Source organism: Aulonocara stuartgranti (genome assembly GCF_965226115.1).
Source record: "Aulonocara stuartgranti genome assembly, chromosome: 23".
Classification (NCBI taxonomy): Eukaryota; Metazoa; Chordata; class Actinopteri; order Cichliformes; family Cichlidae; genus Aulonocara; species Aulonocara stuartgranti.
The window spans coordinates 13,163,560-13,186,137 of record NC_138958.1 but is presented as its reverse complement, the minus strand read 5'-3'; the positions used below and the strand labels follow the sequence as shown (position 1 = coordinate 13,186,137).

The 22,578-nt window shown below is 39.8% G+C and overlaps 1 protein-coding gene across 2 annotated transcripts in view; it reads right to left on the bottom strand.

Annotated features, from left to right (window-relative positions):
- The window catches only part of tmem131 (transmembrane protein 131), a 42,374-nt gene extending 20,499 nt beyond the window's left edge, over positions 1-21,875 (bottom strand). Inside the window, exons 1-5 of one of the 2 annotated variants that reach the window (XM_082523195.1) lie at positions 21,544-21,875; positions 13,849-13,910; positions 13,671-13,711; positions 5,423-5,491; positions 3,388-3,508 (exon numbers count right to left, since the gene is read on the bottom strand). In XM_082523195.1, coding sequence (XP_082379321.1) covers positions 3,388-3,508; positions 5,423-5,491; positions 13,671-13,711; positions 13,849-13,910; positions 21,544-21,712 — 462 coding nt within the window. In that variant the 5' untranslated portion in view covers positions 21,713-21,875. The remainder of the gene's footprint in view (positions 1-3,387; positions 3,509-5,422; positions 5,492-13,670; positions 13,712-13,848; positions 13,911-21,543) is intronic. The other variant, XM_082523196.1, reaches the window with a different exon arrangement.
- Positions 21,876-22,578: the final 703 nt, after the last annotated feature.

Genomic DNA, 22,578 nt, shown 5'->3' with positions numbered 1-22,578 from the left:
GCGTTATTAAAAGAAAGTGAGCTGCGTCTTCGGTTTTTGCATAATCTTTCACTCCCATCGGCACATTTCTGCAGTTGCAAGCTCACACCAACTTGCCCCGTTAATAAATATGTTCAAAATGCGACACTTTTCCTGCAGAAAAAAACTAAACAAAAAACCCAAACTTGTTCCTGATTAATGGACACCACAAGAAAGCTACAAATATGAATGAGCTAGAACCTCTCACTTCTGATTTTTTTTAAATGAGTGGCATCAATGAGTTCAAATCCATTTTAGACACAACTTTAACCGATCAGAGCAATGACATGTGTGACGTAGAGCTGAACGGGAAACGGCAAAGAAGGCAGTGATTGTTGAAGAACTGCCACGTTGCATAAACAGTTATGACTGGCCTGCATGAATAAGGGTGAGTGGAAAAGTCTGGCTGAATGGGAGGGGATGGAATGCACTGAAATGTGAGCTCTCATATTTGTGTGGTTACCTAATTCTGCCTAATTCTCTGATGGTTAATAAAAAAAATAAAAAAAAAATCTCCCTGGAGGAGTGAACCTGTCTGGCCTAGAATCAGTAAGCCTATTCAAACAAGCCTTAACGTCGCCTTAAAATCTGCCCTGGCTTCAGTCCCACAGAGCGACTCGGTGTTTCTCAGTTGTACTTCCATTTAAATGCAGCTATTAAAAGGACTTTGATCTTCCTGCTGACTGCTCAAACATACTTTTGTACTCTATGGAAATATTTCCTCAGGTTATGATGCAAGATAACAAAAAAAAAAAAAAAAAAAAAAAAAGCAACCACATTTATCTCAGCAAGGCCTCACTCCATGACAGATAGGATTCTTAAGAATGTGTACATTCACCAATTCAAAGAATTGCAAACAAAACGACCTGACTCAGATCCCCCTGCTGCACACCTGTATAGGCTGTTGTCACCACAAACACCTTGTTCTAGAAGATGATTCACTGGCAACACCTTAACAGCGTCTCAGCCTCTAAGACACAAACTGCCTATTGTGAAGCCACAGAACAGGTTTCTCATATAAAAGGGAGGACTCTAATGCAGCACAGAAAAGCATTCAAAAAGCACGTACACATGATGCACACACCTTCTTATTCATGGGCTATTCTTTCTTTTTACCATTTTCTAAACACCTAAATACAGCAAAACTACCAAATGCCAAAAGCAGATTAAAAAAAAAAAAAAAAAAAAAAAAAGTGTAAACAAGTCAAAAGTGTCCCGTTTGCCTCAATGACATCTCTGAAAGGTTAAAGTTCCAGCAGCACGTGCCCAACACATCTAGACTTGTAGTCATCATAAAACATTACACACACATTTTAAACAGGACAGGTATGGAGCAGGAAAAACATAAAACAACCAAAAATATGTAAATACACATAGAAATTTTTTATTTTATTTGTAGCATTATTTTTATTTATTAAAATTAAATGTAATTGTTTTTTTTACTCAATTAAAACAAATTATTTACATTTCGGTTGAATTTTTTTTTCCCTTTGTTTTTCCCCAAACTCTATACCAATCTTATTTTAAATGTCTGGAAAATGTTTGATGACGAGTCAGACGAAGTCACCAGCCAACCCACTCAAATAACAACTTATGCTCTCTGCACTTTGAAGCCGGTAAAGGCATGGAAGACACAGTCACAAAGCTAGGCAGTCACATGTAGATCCAAATGGACCCTCACCCTCACTAATGACAAATAACGTCACTTATACCCAAGCAGACCTGAGCATAGTCGAAGATGTGTGAAGTATAATAAGACATGTTGGGCAGACGGTCCCAGACCTTTAGATTCAGATACTGGGATGAAACTAGCTCATAGGCCGCCTGGTAAAGGAACACCGAAAATTCCCACTGCTGGAGAGATTAAATAAATTCATTAGACTTCCCTCCCCGAGAAATAACCAAATCACAGCCCCTCATATTAAAGGCCACATCCACATTTCTTCAAGCAGCATCAACTGTTGGGACGAGACTCTATGACCAGATCCTGCATACAAACAATCTGTGAGGAAAAAGCTTTCTGCTGCTGGAAGTTTTCAGATTTCTGATCATGTTGGAGCAGGCATTGGTGTGCATACAGGAAAACACAGTCCATGCAGAGTTGTTTGTGTCTACTATCATAAAGGGGAAATCACAAAAACATGTATAAAAGCCTGCCTTCAGCTTAAGCCCTGCAGTGAAGAAAAAGTCATAAGGTACAAAGAACCTAATAGAGGAGTTTAAAACAACAAAAACACAACTTTGCCACTGCAGACACTGTTTGTGCTTTTCTTTAATTTCTTGATCTTTGGCATTTTCTTTTTTTGTGTGACTATTGTTATTTGCAGCAACCCCGGGGCTTCCCTTCTCGTGGGTAGCCTCTGCATTGATCAAAATCCCATAATCGTTCTCTCTGTGCAGATGAAAACTCCCAAAAACAACGTTTTCCCAGCAGGCTCTGTGAGGGCACAGTGATCATTTTTCCACACTTTACTAAACTATGTCTGAGCGCATGATCAAATCCAAGACTAACTTTACGAATAGCTCATAAATATCATCATCATGATCTTCAGCCTCATCTTGCTCTTCTCCCATATTTTCCCTGCAGGATGATTTCCCTCCCCCTTTTTTCCTAGTTGCAATAGAACAACATTTACAGGCTAATTGAAAGCAGATATTCATGTTTCATGAAGTGGTGATCATTCAAAGTTTTATTTAAAAAGTTCCTGAAAATGTTTAACAAGAAAAGAGACTTTAATTTGGTTAACATTTGTTTTCATTTTAGGTTTGAAGGATATTTTGGTACCCTGAAAACATGACATGTTCTTGTCTTTTGTATGAAATACATTTTACTGATGATTGAATTTCAACTGGATTTTTCCACTCAGTGTGGGAACAAAGTCACTGCATCTGGTTTGGTATAAGTCAGAACGGCATGAACGCAACTCTAAAGGACTGAGCTCATAACACATAACAGATATTTTGCTTTGCTTACATAATTTGATGTGTCAATAAATAAGTTTGATGGCTTTAATTTTGATTCTACAATTTAAAAAAAGAGAGACAAAAATAAACACATTAAAAACTCCTCACTGCTTCCGTATGTTGCAGAGCATCACATTACCAGTGACAACCAATCAGTAAAGACACTTCATGAGAGTCACAGGTCTATCCTCGCTCCTGTGTGTTTACTGTGCACTACCATTCATCCATGCAGTCTGACTCGTGTGTATGAAGACACACAAAATGATAATACTGATAAACACAAAGTCAGTACACTGAATTCATTTTCAAGATTAAAAGCGATCAACTTGCTTACACACAGCAATAACACACACACGCGCACAAAATAAATGTGGTTTCAAAGGTTTTAAAGTGACAGCTACTTACCCTATTCTGGAAAAAGGATGCGTGAAAATGTGCTGTTGTTGCTGATATTGATATCAAACTAATTTCTTCAGAGCTAGGGTTATGTAAATAAACTTTTTCCATTTTTGGCATTCCAACGGGCCTGGAAGGAAGAAGAGAAGGCTTGGTTAGAGTATATAACAATATATGTAAAATGGAGCCATAACTCACATCTCCAGCTTTCCATTTTTATATTCTTGGACTGTATTACAATAGCTTTGCATGATTCATAGCTCAAATTAATAGTTTTTGCATTATCCTGGGCTTCGTGCCTCTGTGTAAACATATTAGCATATTAGGGATATCCCCTCTCACTGAGATAATACAGATCAAAGAGATCCAAGACAGGAAAATTTGGACTACATATGCTGACCCCAATGTTTGCAACCCTGGCCATGTTTAATATGAGCATCCACCATGACGCATTCAAAGAAGAAACCGAGCAGCACCGATAAACATGCCATGAAAATTAAAGGTTTATGAGCTTGGGGAACCGACTGGTTTAGACTGTCTTATGTTAACAGATACTTCAGAGATTTTTGGACATTAACCTACAGGTGTAACTTTCCTGTGGGGACAGGATTTGACATTCAAAAGAGTGACTATCTCTGCATTGTTAACCCAACACCCCAAGCTCATCATAAACTCTTTGATTTCCAGCCTCAGAGTGAACCTGCGGTTTCTGTTATATCAGTATGCTATGAAAATCAACTCGCAGATACACGGAACTCGGCGTGTTTATGATTCTCGTTACTGAGTGAAATAAAATTGAGGGAAGTTAGTTTTCAAATTCTGCTAAAAATATTTTGTCTGCTGGTTAAATCTGAAATAATCCCCTGAATGCTCTTTGACACAAAAAATGTATTAAATACATTTTAAAAAGTCATCATTCTAAAGTCGAGCCACCATCATCACAAGCTCGGTGACACAATTTTTATGCCCTTAAAACAATCACAGCTGATAAGCAAATTGTTTACTAAGAAAGTGGGACAGGCGAAGATGGGCCGCGACAGCCGGGTGTCTGAGTGCGAGTGACCCCCGCTCCTCCGAGCGCTCCTGAACCTGCACCCTGGTCGTGTAAAATTTAGCCACGCTGGGTGGGTGTGCCTGACTGGAATGTGACATATTAAGTCCAGCGTAGGTGAAGCTTGGGTCTGTAAGAGCTAAAGCATATGTGGTTTGTAAAATGAATTCCACAGATTGCTCAAATATTTTCTTAGAATTTATTGTAGACATGCAGGTGCACTCTGAGTGGAGGTGCACTGCAGAATGACTAATACCTAAGAGCTGTATGAGTACAGCTAATACTGGTTAATATTATGATCAGTTATTTAACATGTTTACTCTCAGACCCACAGAAACAAACAGTAAATTTATTAAACTTTTTAAAAAAGAGGAGAAGAAGAAACTGGTCTTTTTATCTTTCGAACGATTGAATGGGGTCAGCTCTATATTTCCATGTACGGTTATAGCTTCTTTTTTTTTGGGGGGGGGGGGTTGTTTACCATGAATTTGTCAACTTCTCCTACAACCTTTGATATGTATGTTTAATTATACTTGAGCTTTTTTGATTGTATGTTTCTTTATAGACTACACTGGGATGTTTTGCAGTGAATCGTGACATTTCCTGTGGCAGATGTCTTGATTTCAGGAGTTGGAAAAAGTACGTTTCTGTATAAAATATGACTGAACAATGAAACAGTTTGGTTATCTGAGTGAGAATTAAGTTAATTTCCTTGAACTATGATCATATTTCAACTCCGTAAACTCCATAAATATGTAAACGTGGCGTTAATCAAAACTTCCACAGCCTGGTGGGGACTAACGTTTTAGTGAAGGATGTGGTAAAAAGCAAAAAAAGACTTTGGCACGATACTGGTTTTATCTTTTAAAAATTGCCGTAAGGCAAATTGAAGTCTGATCCAATATTCACTCAAGTGCAAGTTCAAACAGGACCACACAAACAATGTGAGAATCAAAGCGTAAATCACACCACTCCAAAGAGAAAGAGACTCACTGTTCATGAAAATCCAACATTGGAGGTTCAAATCGTATAGGTCGACAGTTCCCACGGTGTGTGGACGTGCTGCGAGAGACAGGAAGGTGTGACAGCAGCAGAAAAATCAAAATAGGAAAAACAGCCTCCATGTTGGTGTGCATTTCAAACAACTGAGAGGTCAAAAACATGAGCGCACGGTCAGTCTTCAGACTTTTTTTGTGAGTGCGTTAACCAGCAGTGTGACCACTCCCATTGGCAGAGCATGATTTCCATATGTAAAGTCTCCATGAAAATCTAAAGATTCACAGGAAAGGCAAAAAAAAAAAAAAATAACCCCAACAACAACAAAAAAAACCACCTCTCTCTTTGTGTCACCCTTGGTGTGTATCACTCCCCTTATAATAAGAACTAGTTTTGAGAATCGGGTAAAACTGGCCCCGTCGCGCAGCTCGCCAAACCTGTTTGACAGCAGGTGTATCTTAACAAGAGAGAAGCCCGTCCCTAAATACAGGCAACTCGTCTTTTTGGCCTTTATGCAAATCGCATGAAAAGAAAAATTCATCAGCAATGCAGACGTGGCACTCAGCGGAGCCTCGGGTAAAATATGTAATGTCACCGCCTTTACAAACACCACAACAAACAAGTGAAAATGTTTCATTGTGATTTTTCAAGAATCTCTCACAGGTAACTGCTCTAACACTACCTGGCAACTTACAGGAGATCAGTTTCACCTTTTTACTACCCAGACAAAGGAATCAGCAGTGAGGAGACACGATGAGCTTCCCGCAGCACACAGCAACGTGGCGGCCCTGCCATCGCTTCTGCCATCGATGAAACAACTACTGACAAATTTCGTGACATTAAGGAATCAAATGGGTCCTGGCTGTGAATCCTGTCACTGGGCTCAGCGCTAATGTGCTGAATGCCAGCATGTAACTGGAGCAGCCTGAGGAGGTCACAGTTAGGACTGGGGCTGCTGGCCACAGATCTCCATATGTGCAGTGACAAGTTAACATCAGCATGGCCAAAGACGTCACCGCCAGTTTTTTAAAGATTCTGTTGGTTTCATGGTACATCACATTATCATTAAAATCATTTGTGCAGGGGAGTCACGTGGGACCGCCGAAGAAGATGGCCGCACACTAGAGGCGCTCCTAAAGCCTGTTGATTAATGTTCTGAATCTGGAAACATACACTCCAGCTGTAGTCGTAAATTGGACACCCTTTGTGGACTTTGAAGCTTTTCAAGGATTACCGTCTTTGGAAAATGGCAGGTAACAACAAAGCAAACTTTTTTAAGGGAGCTAGGAAGAAGCAAGCTAGCATTAGCCTCGCTCCGGAACCACCCGAAAGTGCATCTGCATCTGAGGCCGCCTCTCCAGTAGTTGAGGACGGTATAGGGAGCGAGAGCAAAAAAGACATTTTTGAAGAAATTAAGAAGATGAACGCTACTCTTCAGGTCGTAGCAAAAGATGTCACCACTATTAAAGAGGCCACTAAAGAATTGAAAGATTCGGTGGAAGATATAAAAGTGAGGTTAGGGGAGGCGGAACAACGTATATCAGACATGGAAGATGCCAGCGTGCTTACCGAGGCAAAAGTGGACAAATTCCAGAAGAGGATGGACGCGTTGTGGTCGCGAGTGGAGGACCTTGAAAACCGTAGCAGGAGGAATAATGTACGGATCATTGGACTCAAAGAAGGGGTGGAGACACCCGGGAACGTGGACAAATATGTGATGGAGATACTGGCCAAAGCATTTGAGCTTTCTGGAAGTGAATTTGAAATTGAACGTGCCCACCGTTCCCCGGTGCCAATGCCGGAACCTAACGAGCCTCCCAGGGTGATACATGTCCGCTTTCTACGTTCATCTGCTAGGGAGAAAGTGCTTCGGGTGGCCAGAGAGAGGCGTGGAGTCGATTGGCAAGGCTCCAAGCTATCCTTTTTTGAAGATGTTACAAAGGAGCTGGCGGAGAAGAGGAAGGCATTCAACCCGGTGAAGAGGCGTCTTCGGGAGCTACAAGTGAAGCATAGGCTGATGTATCCTGCAACGCTCGTTTTCACGTGGAACGGACAAAAGAAAGCATTCAAAGACGGAAAAGAGGCCGAGAAATTTCTGCAGGAGTCGACTTAGAGGAATGCGGGACATGATGTAACAGATCGGAGTAGTGTATGTGGATTTTGAAATAAGGTAACAAACAAACAATGGGCACAATGGGGCTGTGGCGGTGGTGCTGCTGTCGGATGATTAGCGTGTCTCACGGACCACGAGCAGTTTGGGGTCTCAAGCTAAAGTTAGTTAGGCTTGGGTAGGAGGGGAGGGAAGGGGCGCTTAGCAACGTTGTTCAGAGTTGCTATGCAAAGAAGGGTTTTGGTTTTGTTCAGGTTTGTTTGTTTTTTTTGTTTGTTTTTAATGACGGCTAGTTTGATAAGACCAGATGGGTTTTGTAATATTGAGTGCCTATGCATATATTTGTGTTGTGTTGTAAAGCGCACAAGGTGTGCCTTACCCCATTTCTGTTAGAAAGCGATGAACAGGTATACTAAAATAATATCGTGGAACATAAACGGATGTGGGGACCCAATCAAGAGGAGGAAGGTTCTAACATACTTAAAATCTAAAAATGCAGATATAGCGTTTATTCAGGAATCCCACATTGCGGGGGAAGAAGAGGCGAAAAAATTTAAACGAGACTGGGTGGGCTCCGTTTTTCATAGTTCATATTCGAGTAAACGAAATGGTGTATTGATCCTTGTTAATAAGAAATTAAGCTTCGTGTTGCTGAAGAAGTATAATGATGACGAAGGACGCATTATATGCTTGGAGGCCTTAATTAATGGGGTTCGAACAGTTTTGTGCAATATTTATGCACCTAATAAGGAAGAGCCAGTTTTTTTTCACAAAATTAATAAGATAATAGGGGATCATGTGGGGCAGGTGATATTGGCTGGGGATTTCAACCAGGTGATGGATGGGATAATTGATAAGAGTAATCCCAGGGGTACGTCTACACCCAGGGACAGAGAGGCTGTTCATTTACTGACAGAGGATCTTTGCTTAACGGACATTTGGAGGTTAGTTAATCCCAGTTCAAGGGAATACACGTTTTACTCCAACTGTCATAAAACATATTCGAGGATAGATTTCGCCTTAATATCAAAGTCTCTGGTCGAGTCAGTCGTAGACTGTGAGATTGGTGCCATTGCTATTAGTGATCATGCCACAGTAGAGTTGCAAATTGACTTGAACACGGATAGAACGAAGAGGGGCCGCTGGAGGCTTAACACGATGTTGTTGCAGAACAAGAGTTTCAGTGAGGAGTTAACAAAGGATCTCAAAATTTTTTTCGAAATCAATATGGGTTCCACAGACAAAGTAGCCACAGTTTGGGAAGCGTCTAAAGCATATATAAGAGGAAAGATGATTGCATACGCATCAAAAGTTAAGAAAAGTGATCTAGAACGGGTAGAAACCTTGGATAAAGAAATACGGGAGTTGGAGAAGGACTTAGCGAGTCAATATTCAAATTATAAAAATCAGACTATATGTAAATTAAAATGCCAGTTGAATGACATTTATAACAAAAAGGCGGAATATGCCTTATTTAGGCTCAAAACAAAATTTTATGAAGGTGGCGAAAAGAGTGGAAGACTATTGGCAAGACAACTGAAGCAGCAAGATAATTTGAATAATATATCTATGATTAAGAAGGACGGCCAAGTGATAACCTCATCGAAGGAAATAAACTCAGTTTTCCAATCATTTTATCAAGATTTGTATACGTCTGCTGGTGTGCTTGATGAAGGGGAGGTGGAGACATTTTTTTCAGGTCTACAATTACCTACTCTCTCTGGGGAACAGAAAACGAGACTGGATGAGCCTATAACGGAAGAAGAGGTCAGGGCTGCGATCTTATTAATGAAGAATGGGAAATCGCCAGGCTTGGATGGCTTCCCGATTGAGTATTATAAGAAATATATCGATATTTTAGCCCCAGTCCTGCATAAAGTTTACCTTGAGGCATTGGAGATAGGTTCCTTGCCGAGTACGTTTAATGAAGCACTGATCTCCCTTATTCCTAAAAAGGATAGGGATCTGTCGGACCCAGCAAATTACCGGCCTGTAAGCCTTTTGGGCGTTGATTGCAAAATTTTGACAAAGGTTTTGGCCTCCCGCCTGGATCAAATATTACCAGATATCATTAATGGTGACCAGGTTGGCTTTATTAAAAATAGGTCCTCAGGTGATAACATTAGAAGACTTCTTCATCTCATGCACAGAAGCGAATCTAATCTAACCCCGGTTGCGGCCTTCTCGCTAGATGCTGAGAAGGCCTTTGATCGGGTGGAATGGGGCTTCCTTATGACGACCCTCGCAAGGTTCGGGTTTGGGCCTGGGTTTTGTAATTGGGTCAAAACTGTATATGCAAGTCCAAGGGCAGCGGTTTTGACAAATGGATTGGTGTCAGGGTTTTTTCATCTTACTCGCGGGACCCGACAGGGGTGCCCTTTGTCCCTGTTGCTTTTTACAATATTTCTGGAACCGCTGGCCTTGGCTATTCGAGCAAACAGGGGTGTCAGAGGTGTTCATGCAGGGGGTATGGAACACAAGTTGTTTCTATATGCTGATGACATCTTAGCAGTATTGACGGATCCCATGCAGTCTCTACCAGCGCTACTCACGTGTGTTGAGTCATTTTCAGGGTTGTCAGGTTATAAGATAAACTGGGACAAGTCAGAGGGCATGCCATTGTCAGCATCATGTCATTCTGGATGCGTTACTCCATTCAATTTTAAGTACTCACCTTCAGGTATGAAGTATTTAGGAATATTATTAAAACCCGACTTGGAGGATATTATGCTTTCAAATGTGGAACCTCTCCTCCTAAAGATAAAAACAAATCTGGATAAATGGGGTAAATTGAATCTTACACTATGGGGTAAAATTAATGTGATTAAAATGATGGTGGTCCCACAGTTCAATTATGTTTCCATGATGTTACCTGTACGGATTCCTTTGCACATATTTGGTCAAATTGAGAAGTTAATCAAAGATTTTTTGTGGAATAACAAGAAGCCGAGAGTGAATATAAAGAAAATGTGGGCCTCTAAAGACATTGGAGGAATGGCCCTCCCAAATGTGAAGTTGTATAATTTAGCTTTTGAATTGTCAAGACTGGCCAAATACTGGACAGGATCGGGCTCTGAGCTGAGCTGGATGAAGATCGAACAGGAACTAGCGAGCCCCTTCACACCTTTGGATGTTCTCTCGCAGGGCGCGGCAACTAATGGACAAGACTCTCATGATAACCCAGTGCTCAGGTATTCCAAAGCTGTCTGGGTGGAGGTGCACAAGTTGTGTGGAGCATCTCATCTAAGACAACCTTATGCCTCGCTATGGAACAATATTGCTGTAAGGATTGGGCGGAAAACTGTGTTCTGGAAGGAATGGCTTGTCAAAGGCATACGCAGGATAAGTGATCTTTACTCAGGGGGAGTGTTTATGTCATTTGCTGAAATAACCCGAAAATACAGTTTGACAAGAGAAAATAATTTTTGGAAATATTTACAAATAAGGGATTGTGTTACCAAAGGAAAATTTGCTCAAAGCTCGAATATGGTTGTGGAGTTTTTAGAATTGTCCAGTACAGCACATAGGGCGGCGGTTTTCTACAAACTGTTTAACAATCCAAAAAAAGAGATATGTGAAAACTTGAGGGTTATATGGCAGAGGGATCTGGGTTGTGCAATTTCTAAAGAAGACTGGCGCAGAATTTTGTCATTCTCTGATAAATATATAAGAGAGGCCAGGGGTAAATTTACTCAGTATAAATTAATACACAGGTGGTACTTCACTCCATCCAAACTTTATAGAATGGGAATTAGTCCCAGTAATGTATGCTGGAAATGTAGTTCAGATCCAGGGACATTTATACATGCTATTTGGGAATGTGGGAAAGTTTATCCCTTTTGGCAAAAAGTATTGGACAAAATAGGAAGGTGGATTGGTTTGATGATACCCCTGTCACCAAGACTGTGCTTATTAGGGGATCGGTCAGTATTACCTGGGGTTTCAAAATATGACTTTGTGGTTATAAAGGTGGGGGTGATCGCAGCGGCTCGAGTTATTCTCAGTGTATGGAAGGAACCGTCTCCTCCAGAATATAATAGGTGGAAAGAAACTATGCTGAAAATGGTGTCGTATGAAAAGCTCTTGGCTAGGATTAATGATGATAGGGAGGGTTTTGACGAATCGTGGGGACGTGTTTTTGGCTGAGATGGTTGGAACTTATTTGGTCAGGGCAATTATCTTTAGTCATGTTGTACGCTTGCTGCACTGTTTGTTTGTGTAGGCACTCAGTAAGGGAATGACTTAAAGATTTGAGTTAACTGATTTGAGTTTTTTTTTTTTTTTTTTTAATTTTTAATTTTTTATTATTATTATTATTATTATTATTATTATTATATTTTTTATATATATTTTTTTTTTCTGTTGTTGTTTGTTGGTTGTTTTGTTTTTGTGTTATGAAATGTTAAAAACAAATAAAGACTTCAATTATAAAAAAAAAATCATTTGTGCATTTGTGGGTGTTTTTCTGTCAGGAGAGCGTGTATTTTATTATTTTTTTAAAGTAAGGTCATCATAATAAAACAAACTAAACACAACTAAAATACTAAATATTATCCTCTCTGGCTCTTAAATACGGACCTTAAGAAGCTGCCAGGGGCTTGGCTGTGATCAAGAAATCCATCATCTTTCCGTCACCAGGCTTCGCTTACTCTAACAGTGGCTAATCTTAATCTCGCTAAGTGGTCACAAAGGTGGTTATCAACTGCATACGTCAACACCAGGTTTCCTAATGTGGCGATAAGCACGTTCGCATGAAAGACGTGGTGTTCTGACGGATCAGTGGGTACCTGTTGATCTCTTCTCTCAAACACAAGCTGCTCCAGAGCAGAACAGGGGTCCAGCACAAGTTACAGTGGTTATTTACACCAGTAAGAAGTGAACCACATTCACAACAGTGAAAGCACCTACTCCTGCTTACTACACCAGACCTCTGGCGTTCTGTAGTTCTGTTGTACCACTTTCTGTTTTCAGTTGGCGTTTCATTTCCTGTGACTTCTGTGCTCCCTGGTTACTGTTAGTTGGTGTTTTAGTATTAGTTGTTTATCTTTTGGTTACTTCCTGTTTTACTTTGTAAGCTCAGTCTCACCGGTGTCTCATTCCCGTTTTACTTCCTTTTTTTTCTTGCTGGATTCCCTCCCTTATGTTTCCTTGTGTTCTATTGCTGGGTTTCCCCCTTTTTTTTTTTTCTCTCTGACTAAGTCAGTTTTTTTGCCTTCAATGAATAAAGACTCCTTTTGTTTCTTACCTGCCTGCCTCTGCATTGCCACACCAAATATACAACACCACTGTAGCTGTTTGTTCACCAGTACAGAGGTTTATCTGGCAAATACATATCGCAAACAGACAGGTTTGAAACCCCACACACACACACAGAAAAAAAAAAAGGGGAAGTTTAACATCTAAAAAGGACTGGAACACACACACTGACCTCAAACATAACTGTCTAGGGAGTGGTCACGCCATGCCCCTAAAGATAACCTTTGTATGGTTTACATGCTGTCTGAGCTGTATGCTGGACCCTGATAAAACATCCATCTGAAAGGTATGCGAGCCCTCTGTGACGCTTCAGAACCGCTATACAGGAACATGATGCAACCAACTGACTTTTTACACACTTCCTGTAATGAAAATAGTCCTTACTTGTTTGAGCACTTCTGCCTGTTGTTGTGCCAAAGCTGGGATAAAAAGAGCCTGAAGCAAATAATAACTTCCTCAAAAAAAAACAAAAACACTTCAGTCACATTCGACTGCATGAAAGAATCCTGCCTGCTTCTAACAGCTGCTGCAGGCTATAAAACCAATGTCACTGTGGACTCGACTCATCCTAGAACATGTGGCCAGAAAAGCGCTCAGGGTGACACAGACAGAGAGGTTTCTCTGATGATCAGTGGCACAGATATTTGCCCTTTTTCCCCACAATCTAATTTTTTTGTATAATTTTACCCCCTAAATGATCTTAACATGCTGTCACAGCAGCCGCATTGAAGCAGTAAAACTTGTTTTGCTTTAACACAATACACTTTGCGTTTGCTTGTTGTCCAGGCAAGTTAATGTAGAAGCACACGGTTTAAAAATACAAATACAACATTTTTATTGAATTCATGCTAGTATAAAAAAAGGGAGGATTTCTCATACCTTTGTTGATGATATAAACTAAAATTGATGTCAGACTCTCCCTGCAAGCACAACACAAACATACAGTAAGAATTAATCACAATATCAAAAACCAGGGGATTAATTTGGTAGTTGAGCAGGGCTTTAGCCTCTTCTTGCTCTGTGAAGGTCCGTTACAATACCATTTTAATGGCCTTACCTGTAAAAGGCTGCCCTCGCCAAAATGTAGAACTTCTAGTATTGTGTCTGACTGAATGAATGCTGCAAAGAGAAAAATAGGAAGATCAGAGAGAAACACATTTTTACACTACATAAAAGAAAGCTAAAAGGGGTAAATGTTCAATAAACAAAATCATAGCATACTGATGTGTGTGAGCTGCTGATTGGGTTACCAAAACCAACTAACGCTTCATTTGCATGGCAAAGCACCTTTTTGAAATCCCTGAAAAGGTACAGACTGATTTATGGACTGGAGATGGCAGCAGCTGCTGATTGCTGTCGAATTTAACGAAATAAAAACCAACTTCAACTTCAATCTTGTGTACTGAACTAGAGACAAGAGAAAGTTCAGCCTCCAGATCTGTGCTCCTTTTCTGCTCCATGTGCGGTGAAAGAAGGATCTAATCCAAAGCTACTTTCACCAGAAGAAATTCCGGCTAGGTGATGAGCCTGATCTCAAATATACCGTAGTAGAAAAGCAGCTCATTCATTAGCTAAGAGATCAGATCAAAACCGGATTTTTGAGTTGGTGTGAAAGTGATCTGGTTGCAGTTTTTAACTGATTTTAAATGTGCTTTTCAGCTCTGAAATTTGAAAACTTTCATTAAGTATATAAAAAAAAAAAAAACGTAGAAAAAGGAAACAAAACAAATCAAAAAATACAAAACATCTGAATTAAGAGTGTAGAGAGGGAACAGCCTCACCCCAGTCTCCAGCTAAAATGTGCTTCAATACTGCATTTAACTGACCAACCCAATAAACCCAGCTATCTTATTTTACTTTCTTAGTTTGATTCTAAACTCCAATTTTCATTCAGATTTCATTAAACTAAAACATTCTTTCACACTTTTTTTGTGTTTAAGTTTAGTTTGAGTTAGGTGTACAGGTTTTGCCACCAATAGTCTCGGGAAGAGGGGTGTACCGGGGGACAGTGCCAAAGTATGTGGTACAACCAATGTGTTCCAGTTGTGTTAGTCAGCCACGGAGAGAGCGAAGCTCTAACATTCAAAGAGCTAAAGAGCTGAGCGTTAAAAATAATGCCATGTCCACTGCAGCCACCAGTTTTGTTTTTGTTTTCTTTAACGTTTTTTTCTGTGCTTCTCCCACTCTGGTGAACTTCACTGTTAGTCTCGTCTCTGATCTGGCACATTCATCAACCAATCAGCATATGAACGATGCGCAGCGCCACACACATTGAGCAATATGTAGTTGGGATTTTGGAGGACTACACCAGAGCATTTTTCTCCAAAGGCTCTCTGTAAAACATAAAAAAAAAATAAAAAAAAAACGTGCGCAAACAGACACAACTGCGGGAGCAAAACCTGAGCATAACCCAGGTCTCAATCACTGCTGTGAACACAGAGCAACTCTGCACGTCTGTTTCAGGGTGTTATATAAATGCCAGGGTGGGGTTAAGTGAAGTGAATCCTCAGCAACCACCATTATCGACATGATTTTAAAAGGCCGGATGTCCCTTCCATCATCTGCAGAGCTTTAAATTTTGCCTTAAACTTAACAGATCTCACAAGTTGTGCTACTAGATCGACCTTTTTCTGTGTTCACAGCTCACTGTCGGCAAGCGTAATTGTTACGTTCAACTAACTGCTACGTTTAATAACACCCTGCAAGCTACAATGTAGGTTTTAAATTCAAATATCTGAGCAGAATCAGGGGATCTAAGCAGTTAAGAAACATTTCACAACTTCATTGAGCCGATGAGACACAGCCAACATCAGGCTGAGCAGAGGTGTGAAAAAGCTACACTTCCTGCTGTACATCACGAAAAAAAGCTAACAAATAATGAAAGTCTCAAGCTCTGAATACACGTCTGCACAAAATTAAACCGAATCACTCTGATGTCCTGCATCCTTTAAGTCCTAAATAAAAAATGTTAAGCTCAATCCCATCTCTACAGCAGAGTAAAACCAACCTCAGCTCAGTATGCCGTGCTCACTGTCTGTTAAAATTATATGTCTTTACAGTGGCTTGAAAAAGGGGTGGATGTCGCCATTTGACTGGCAGGAATAGCACCGGCAACACCTCTGTGGGTGTTTCATTATACAGTGTCACCAGTCTGTGGTCCACAAGGATGATGTGGCATTGGTAGAGATGCAAGACTCCATGGCATCAGATTTTTACATGAAACTCCACCGCTTTAGTTCTCGGCGTCCTAAGCTTACGAGTTTGTCAGGAGCTCTTGAAATCGTCTCAGAATGGACACCCGGAGAAACAAGCAGTGAAACTGGTACGAGAGTGAAAAGTACTTTGCAGGCAGACATGCTGATGTTTCCACGTAGAGGACGCCAGTCTTTAACAAAAAAACAAAACAAAAACACAACAACACTTCTAAGCCATTTATGTAAATCTACATGCAAATTCTGTCTTATTTGCTGCACAGTGACATTGACGTGTCTGTCATAGCCACTGCCTCACCACCTCCAGATTACAGACAGATCAATGTCTGAATCGAGTAGATCGGTTAGATAAGAGAACATGAAAGCGAGCAGCTGTCGAGTATATTTTTTTTTCCCCTCTCTCAACTTTCTTACCTAAAACAGTCACGATAGAAAGATAACTTCTTAGCGTTTAACTTTAGCTACAAAGCTCTCGTTGTTTTTCTTGTGTTGTTATTCAATCGTGTCCGTTTCTCTCGCCCTAGGAGCTCAAACTCGCCGCTGTTTAGTTCAGCTCCAGCTAAGGTGAACAAAGGGTCAGGATTAGATCCATCCACACCAAAACAGCCTATTCAGCCTCATGGATGGTGTACAAAGTATGAAAAAAACTGCAGTAAAGACAGCAATTACTCAAACCTTTCAACAAAATGCATTTCTATCTTTGGTTTGGAGATGCCAGCTTTATTCCAGAGGAAAGAAAATCATTCCTCAAGGTCATATTGTAGCTCACCTGATTGAGCAGGTGACTCATTTTCCAGAAGCTATTGCAAGGGCTGGGGTTCAAGTCCCTGCATGGCGTTACCCACTACTCTCCCTGCTTTCCTGTCTCTACTGATGTGTCATGCAAAAAATTATCCTTAAAAATCATAATTCCTAGATCTACACCGGGCGTTTGAATCAGAAAGGTAAAATTTCACGGCCACTTCATCTGTGGAACAAACAAAAATGATCTAAAGGTAGTAAAACTCAAAGGTTTCTGTGGATGACCCTGGGGAAGGACCATTTAAACCTATCCAGAGCTTAACTGTCTAAAAGATGATGCTAAATAATCATGAATACTAAACAAAGGGTAAAATTATTACATCGTGAAGTTTGTTTTTGATGCAACGCTCTCACTTTTGCTCCTGTTATAAATCAAATCACACCCTTTTCCCCTCCCTAAAAATTAGGGCTGCCACAAACGATTATTTTGATAGTCGACTAGTCACCGATTATTTATGCGATTAGTCGACTAATCAGATCATCATCCACTGGACGTAAAACTACAGCTTATTGCACCAGCAGCATCTGCTCTTATATAACTATCATTAGCTTACAGCTTTAAGCTTTTAAGGTGCTAACTAAAAATAAAGACAAGATGATAGTTTATTCAATTTTAATGAAATTTGCAGATTGTTTCGGTAAAGTTTAATGAACTCCTTGCTATCTAAAATATAACAGGACAACGGAGTATATTCTCCAGCATCTCACACTTTTGATAATCAGCTGTCTGCTTGACGTTTATTCAGCTGTGTAAAAACTATAACTTTAATCTCAGCCAAACCGATTTACTCAGGAACAAATAAAATACAAAAAAAAAAAAAAAGCCAAACAACAACATTTTTAATTTATCTAAGTGACTCATATATATTTAACCTGAGTCGCGAAAGACGGCGGTGGGTTTGAAAACAATTTGCCGGGAGTCCGGTGTTCTCACCGCGCTAGTGACCTAGCCCCCGGCTAGCTATCGAGCTAGTGGGTAACAGACGTCTCCGAAAACGTCGGAGCGCTTTTGAAAATATGTGGTGTCCTGATAAACTGAGCCGATATTTGAGGTTTACACAGCTACATTCTCGCCTGAAAATATGTTAAACGTTTATTTTGTGACCCAGAAAGAATAATAAGAGTAATATTAAAACTAACTAGCTACCGCCAAAAACAATTAATAGCTTGAATTTTAATTTTATTTGGAGGAATAAGTGCCATTATATATCTAAAGATGATTTGGTTAAACCATACATTGAAGGCGGTGGAAACGCAATTGATTTTGACATAATGAATGGTGTTTTGAAACTTAAATGGTTAAAATCCTTCCTAAATAATCCACACTCCATTTGGTTTTTTATACCAAGTAAGGTCTTTAACACACTAGGGGGTATCGACTTTCTCCTAAAGTGTGACTTTGAAATTACTAAGCTACCTGCTAAACTCTCTGAATTCCATAAACAGGTCCTTCTTTATTGGAAAATGTTATTTAAACATAATTTCACTCCACATAATAGCCCAATTTGGAACAATAGATATATACTGATGAACAGAAAATCTATTTTTATTCAAGATTGGTTATCAAAAGGTGTTTGGGCAATTGCCCATTTTGTAGATGAGGAAGGACATGTTCTAGGACATCAAGATTTTTGCCAAAAGTTTAATATCCAATGTTCTAAAAGTAAATTTAATCGGGTTATAAAATCCACTCCATTGTCACTTAAAAACATAGTTGTAAATGATATAATATATTCTGACATCTCCCCCAAGTTAAGGCAATTATATATAGATGGTATTCGATTTTGTGATGTTAAATGCAACAATAAGTTTCTTAGATCTTCATTAAGGAGTCTTTATTCTCCAAATTTACTTAGACGTAATTACATATTAAAAGATTTCCAAAGGGAAGAAATTGAAAAAATAAGAACTGATTATATCACCTTCCCTATCCCTCCTAAAGGGAAAGAAGTCCAATTTAAAATCTTGAATAAAATTTACCCGACAAATAGACTCCTTAGTGATAGATTCAAAATAGAAATGGGTAATTGTGTATTTTGTGAAACAGAAGAGGAGGATTTGGACCATCTATTCTTTTTGTGCAATTTTATACAAATATTTTGGTTGGATTTTCATACCTGGCTTTATTCCAGTGGGATTCAAATTACCCCATTTACCTTAAATATGATAATGTTTGGAGTGTTTTTGAAAGAAAAGAAAGCTAATTATGGTGTTAATGTGTTATTAATCTTGTGTAAGTATTTTATACATAAATGTCGCTTTTTTAAGATTAAACCAACACTGGCTCACTGGAAAAACGACCTAAACCTGTTGGTTAAATCTTTGACTTTAGTTAAAAAGAAAAAGGCTGCTTTTTTTGTTTCCTTTGTAGAAGATTTTGATTTAGTGAGTTAATAATCTGTTAATTTATGTGACCCCATCTTTATATTTTATTTTCACTATATATGAAAGTTGCTAATATGTAAGAAATGTTTATTCTCTGAATCTGTAATATATGGTGCATTTTGTTTGTATGTTTATATTACTAATAAAAGAAAAAAAGAAAAAAAAACTAGCTACCGCCATTGTTGGAAACTAAGCTGGGCCGCGCTATGAATTCTGGGACACAGCTGCTTCTTCTTCTTCGGGGTTTAACGGCAGCTGGCATCCTTGTACATGCTGTGCTGCCATCTTCTGTTTCAGTCCGTTATTACACTCTTAAATCCTGCTATTATTCCTGCGTCTTTTGCGATCTTACAAAGCTTCAAACGACACGTCGACTATTAAATCAGTCGTCGACGATTTCGATAGTCGACGTAATCGTGACTAGTCGACAAATCGTGGCAGCCCTACTAAAAATGCAAACTCACTGTTGAGTTCAGCTGAATAAAAGAGAGCGTTCAGTCAACAAGGTCGATGCAGAGGAAGTAAAACTCAACATTTCCTCTGTGAGGATTAATGAAATGGTCGCCTTTGTCTCTGGATCACTCGTAGTCTTCAAATCCCGTACAGGCTCTAACTCCCAGCTGGACGACCCCGAACCCATCGCCACCCTCCGTTTTTCCTCTTCTTCTTCTTCTGTTGAATTATGTTTAAAGTTTGAGGAAATACTCGGTAAAAACTTGCATGATACTTATCAAATTAATGAATAATCATAATGAAAAAAAAATTCGATTACAATATCTACCGAAATTGAGATTCTAATATTGTCACGATCGAGCAGGCTTACTCCAATTTTAAAAAATGTGATTGTGAGTCAGTTTGACCACAATAATGTTGTAGTGAACCTCTGATATGCGAACAGCCTAAATTTAATCAGCTGACTCAGTTTGCACTGTTGGTAAAAAGCATGACAAGATGAAGTCAGACTCTAAGAGTTGGTAAATAACTCGTGAATTCATTCAAGTGCATTACTGGAGTGTGAGGCATTATCACAGATCTATAGGAACATTTCAGGCAGCAAAAAAATAATTAAATGTTAGTTAGAAATTCATTTTAGTTGAACTACAACTTGTTGGTGAACAAATCCATTATTCCCCAGAGTTTGTAGTCACAAATCAAAATCACAACATCAACTAAAAAAAATGGTGGATTATATTTGTTAATGTGATTGTAACTGTGATTCTGAATCATTTTAACCAAAATAATGTTGTTACAGGGCGAGCCCAAATCCAGTGCCGAGTGTGAAAACTGCAGTGAAGTCATTGAATAAGCAAAACAGCAACACAAATTATCTGTAAAATGTTTCACACGGGAAAACCTTTAGTATTTCTAGATTTCTCGACCTAGACGAGCTGATTGAATTACAAAGACGTTAAGTACTTGTATTATTTATTTATAAAGAGTGCAATATACTGTAATATACAGAGGATGACTCGTGAATTTGGACAGAGATACAAAGCTCAAATTGTCCCCGGGGAAAACGGGTGTAAAAGTACACCCGTTTTCTCAATACATCATCCATGAACTACAAAAATAATAATATAACAAGTATCTACCAGTTTTTAAAATAAGTGGTGTCTTTCGTTTGGGTTGTTTTTCATAAAGCCTGAATATTAACATTACGCAATGTTTTTTTTCTTGCTTGGTCCATGAACCACTGTGAGTCTGACACCTCTGCTCTGAGAGTTGCTCAACAAGTAACACAATCACCTGAGTGCACTTCTTGTGAGGTCCAGGTTCATGTGGACTAATTCACGGGCGCGTTTCAGGGCTAGCTCGGACCACCTTGGCCCTGGATGACAGCTGTGTGCCAGTCATAGTGACCTGACACGATCAGAAGATCGATAACAAGCGGCTGGAGCCCAATCAAACAAACAGTCGAGGCTTTTCCTCACTGAGCCCGGTATGAGGAAGTACTGCTGGGCAGCTTGTCCCCTACAACTCCCCTCTGTCTGTGCTTCAAGCTCACCCAGAGGCTCCTCTGAGCCAGCTCTAGGGCTAGCCGAGGCTGTAAACCCTGTCATATCTCACAGGTAAATTATTAGCCCAACTAAGCCATATAAGGAAAGAATGACAACATGCTACAGACGAAGCTAACGTCCAGAGTAAGGCCAAATACATTTGGCTAACTAACGGCAGTTCTTTGTCAGTTTAAACACAGCCTGCTCTCTGTTAGCGTTTAATAATAATTCAGCACTGCTGGGTCGCTGTTAGCACCGAGCTGGTGTAAAGTCGGCCCGCAAAGGTAGCGCTAACCACAGCACACACTTGGTGAGATGTCTGCGGAAGTTAGCTCCTGCTAAAGCTAAGTTCCAAACCTTGTTTATTCGCCCGCGTCGTGTGAATAAAAGCAATAAATAAGATCCTCAGGAGCCCCACGCAGGCAGCTCTCCGTCTCCTCCTCTGGCGACAGCTCTGGGCTCCGGCTTCAGTCGCCATGCTGCACGTCTTTCTGTTACGATAACAAACGAGCAAGTGTGCGGACATGCCCGTGTAAACCTCTGCTGCCTCTGTCAATCATAGCCGTGAAGAAGAAAAAAAAACTCCCGAGAGCAGCGGCGGCGGCTAACTACCAACAGGACGTCGGCCTCTCTCTGCTCCCGCTTCCTCTTCCGCTCCATGCGACGCGTCACCGGCTGCCACGGACAGCAAGCGGTCATTAAACAACCTTATTACCGGGATCAAAGCCCAGCGGAGACCCTTCAGACAACACAAATTAAACGCTAGAACAGAATGACACCGTAAACTTATAAAACTAACTACACTTAAATTGAAAAACGAGGAATATTTGGTAACAGAATCTGTCATTTTTGGAATATATACTTTAAAGCTTCATTCATTCATTCATTCATTCATTCATTCATACTAGACAGGTTAGTCACTTTAACTGCCTCAATCAGAACATAACATGCAAACTCCACAAAGAAAGGACCAATGGTGACCCGAGCACCACCACAGCTCTCATTCTTCTCACTTTGGTCATATTTTACATCTTGTTTGTGCAGAATATATATTTCTAATATAAAACTGTCTCGAATTTTGGTCTTTATATATAGGGTGAGACAGAAGTGCTCAAAGCAAAGAGAATGCTCCTCCAGAACATGCTGTCAGCTGCAGAATCCCTCAGTGTCCACTTAGACCCAGACCCAGATAAGTGGAAAAGGATGGATGGACTATAGTTGAAAACGAGATTGCTGCATATAGTCCTTCAACTTTTTTTTAAAAATGTAAATAAAAATCCAATTATTCTTGTGTTTACAAAGGAAATGAAAATAGTAATAATAGTAAACGCTGTCAGTCCTGTGTGTGTTTAAGTCGACTTTCTGTCATTCTCCTGCATTTTTGTCCTCTTT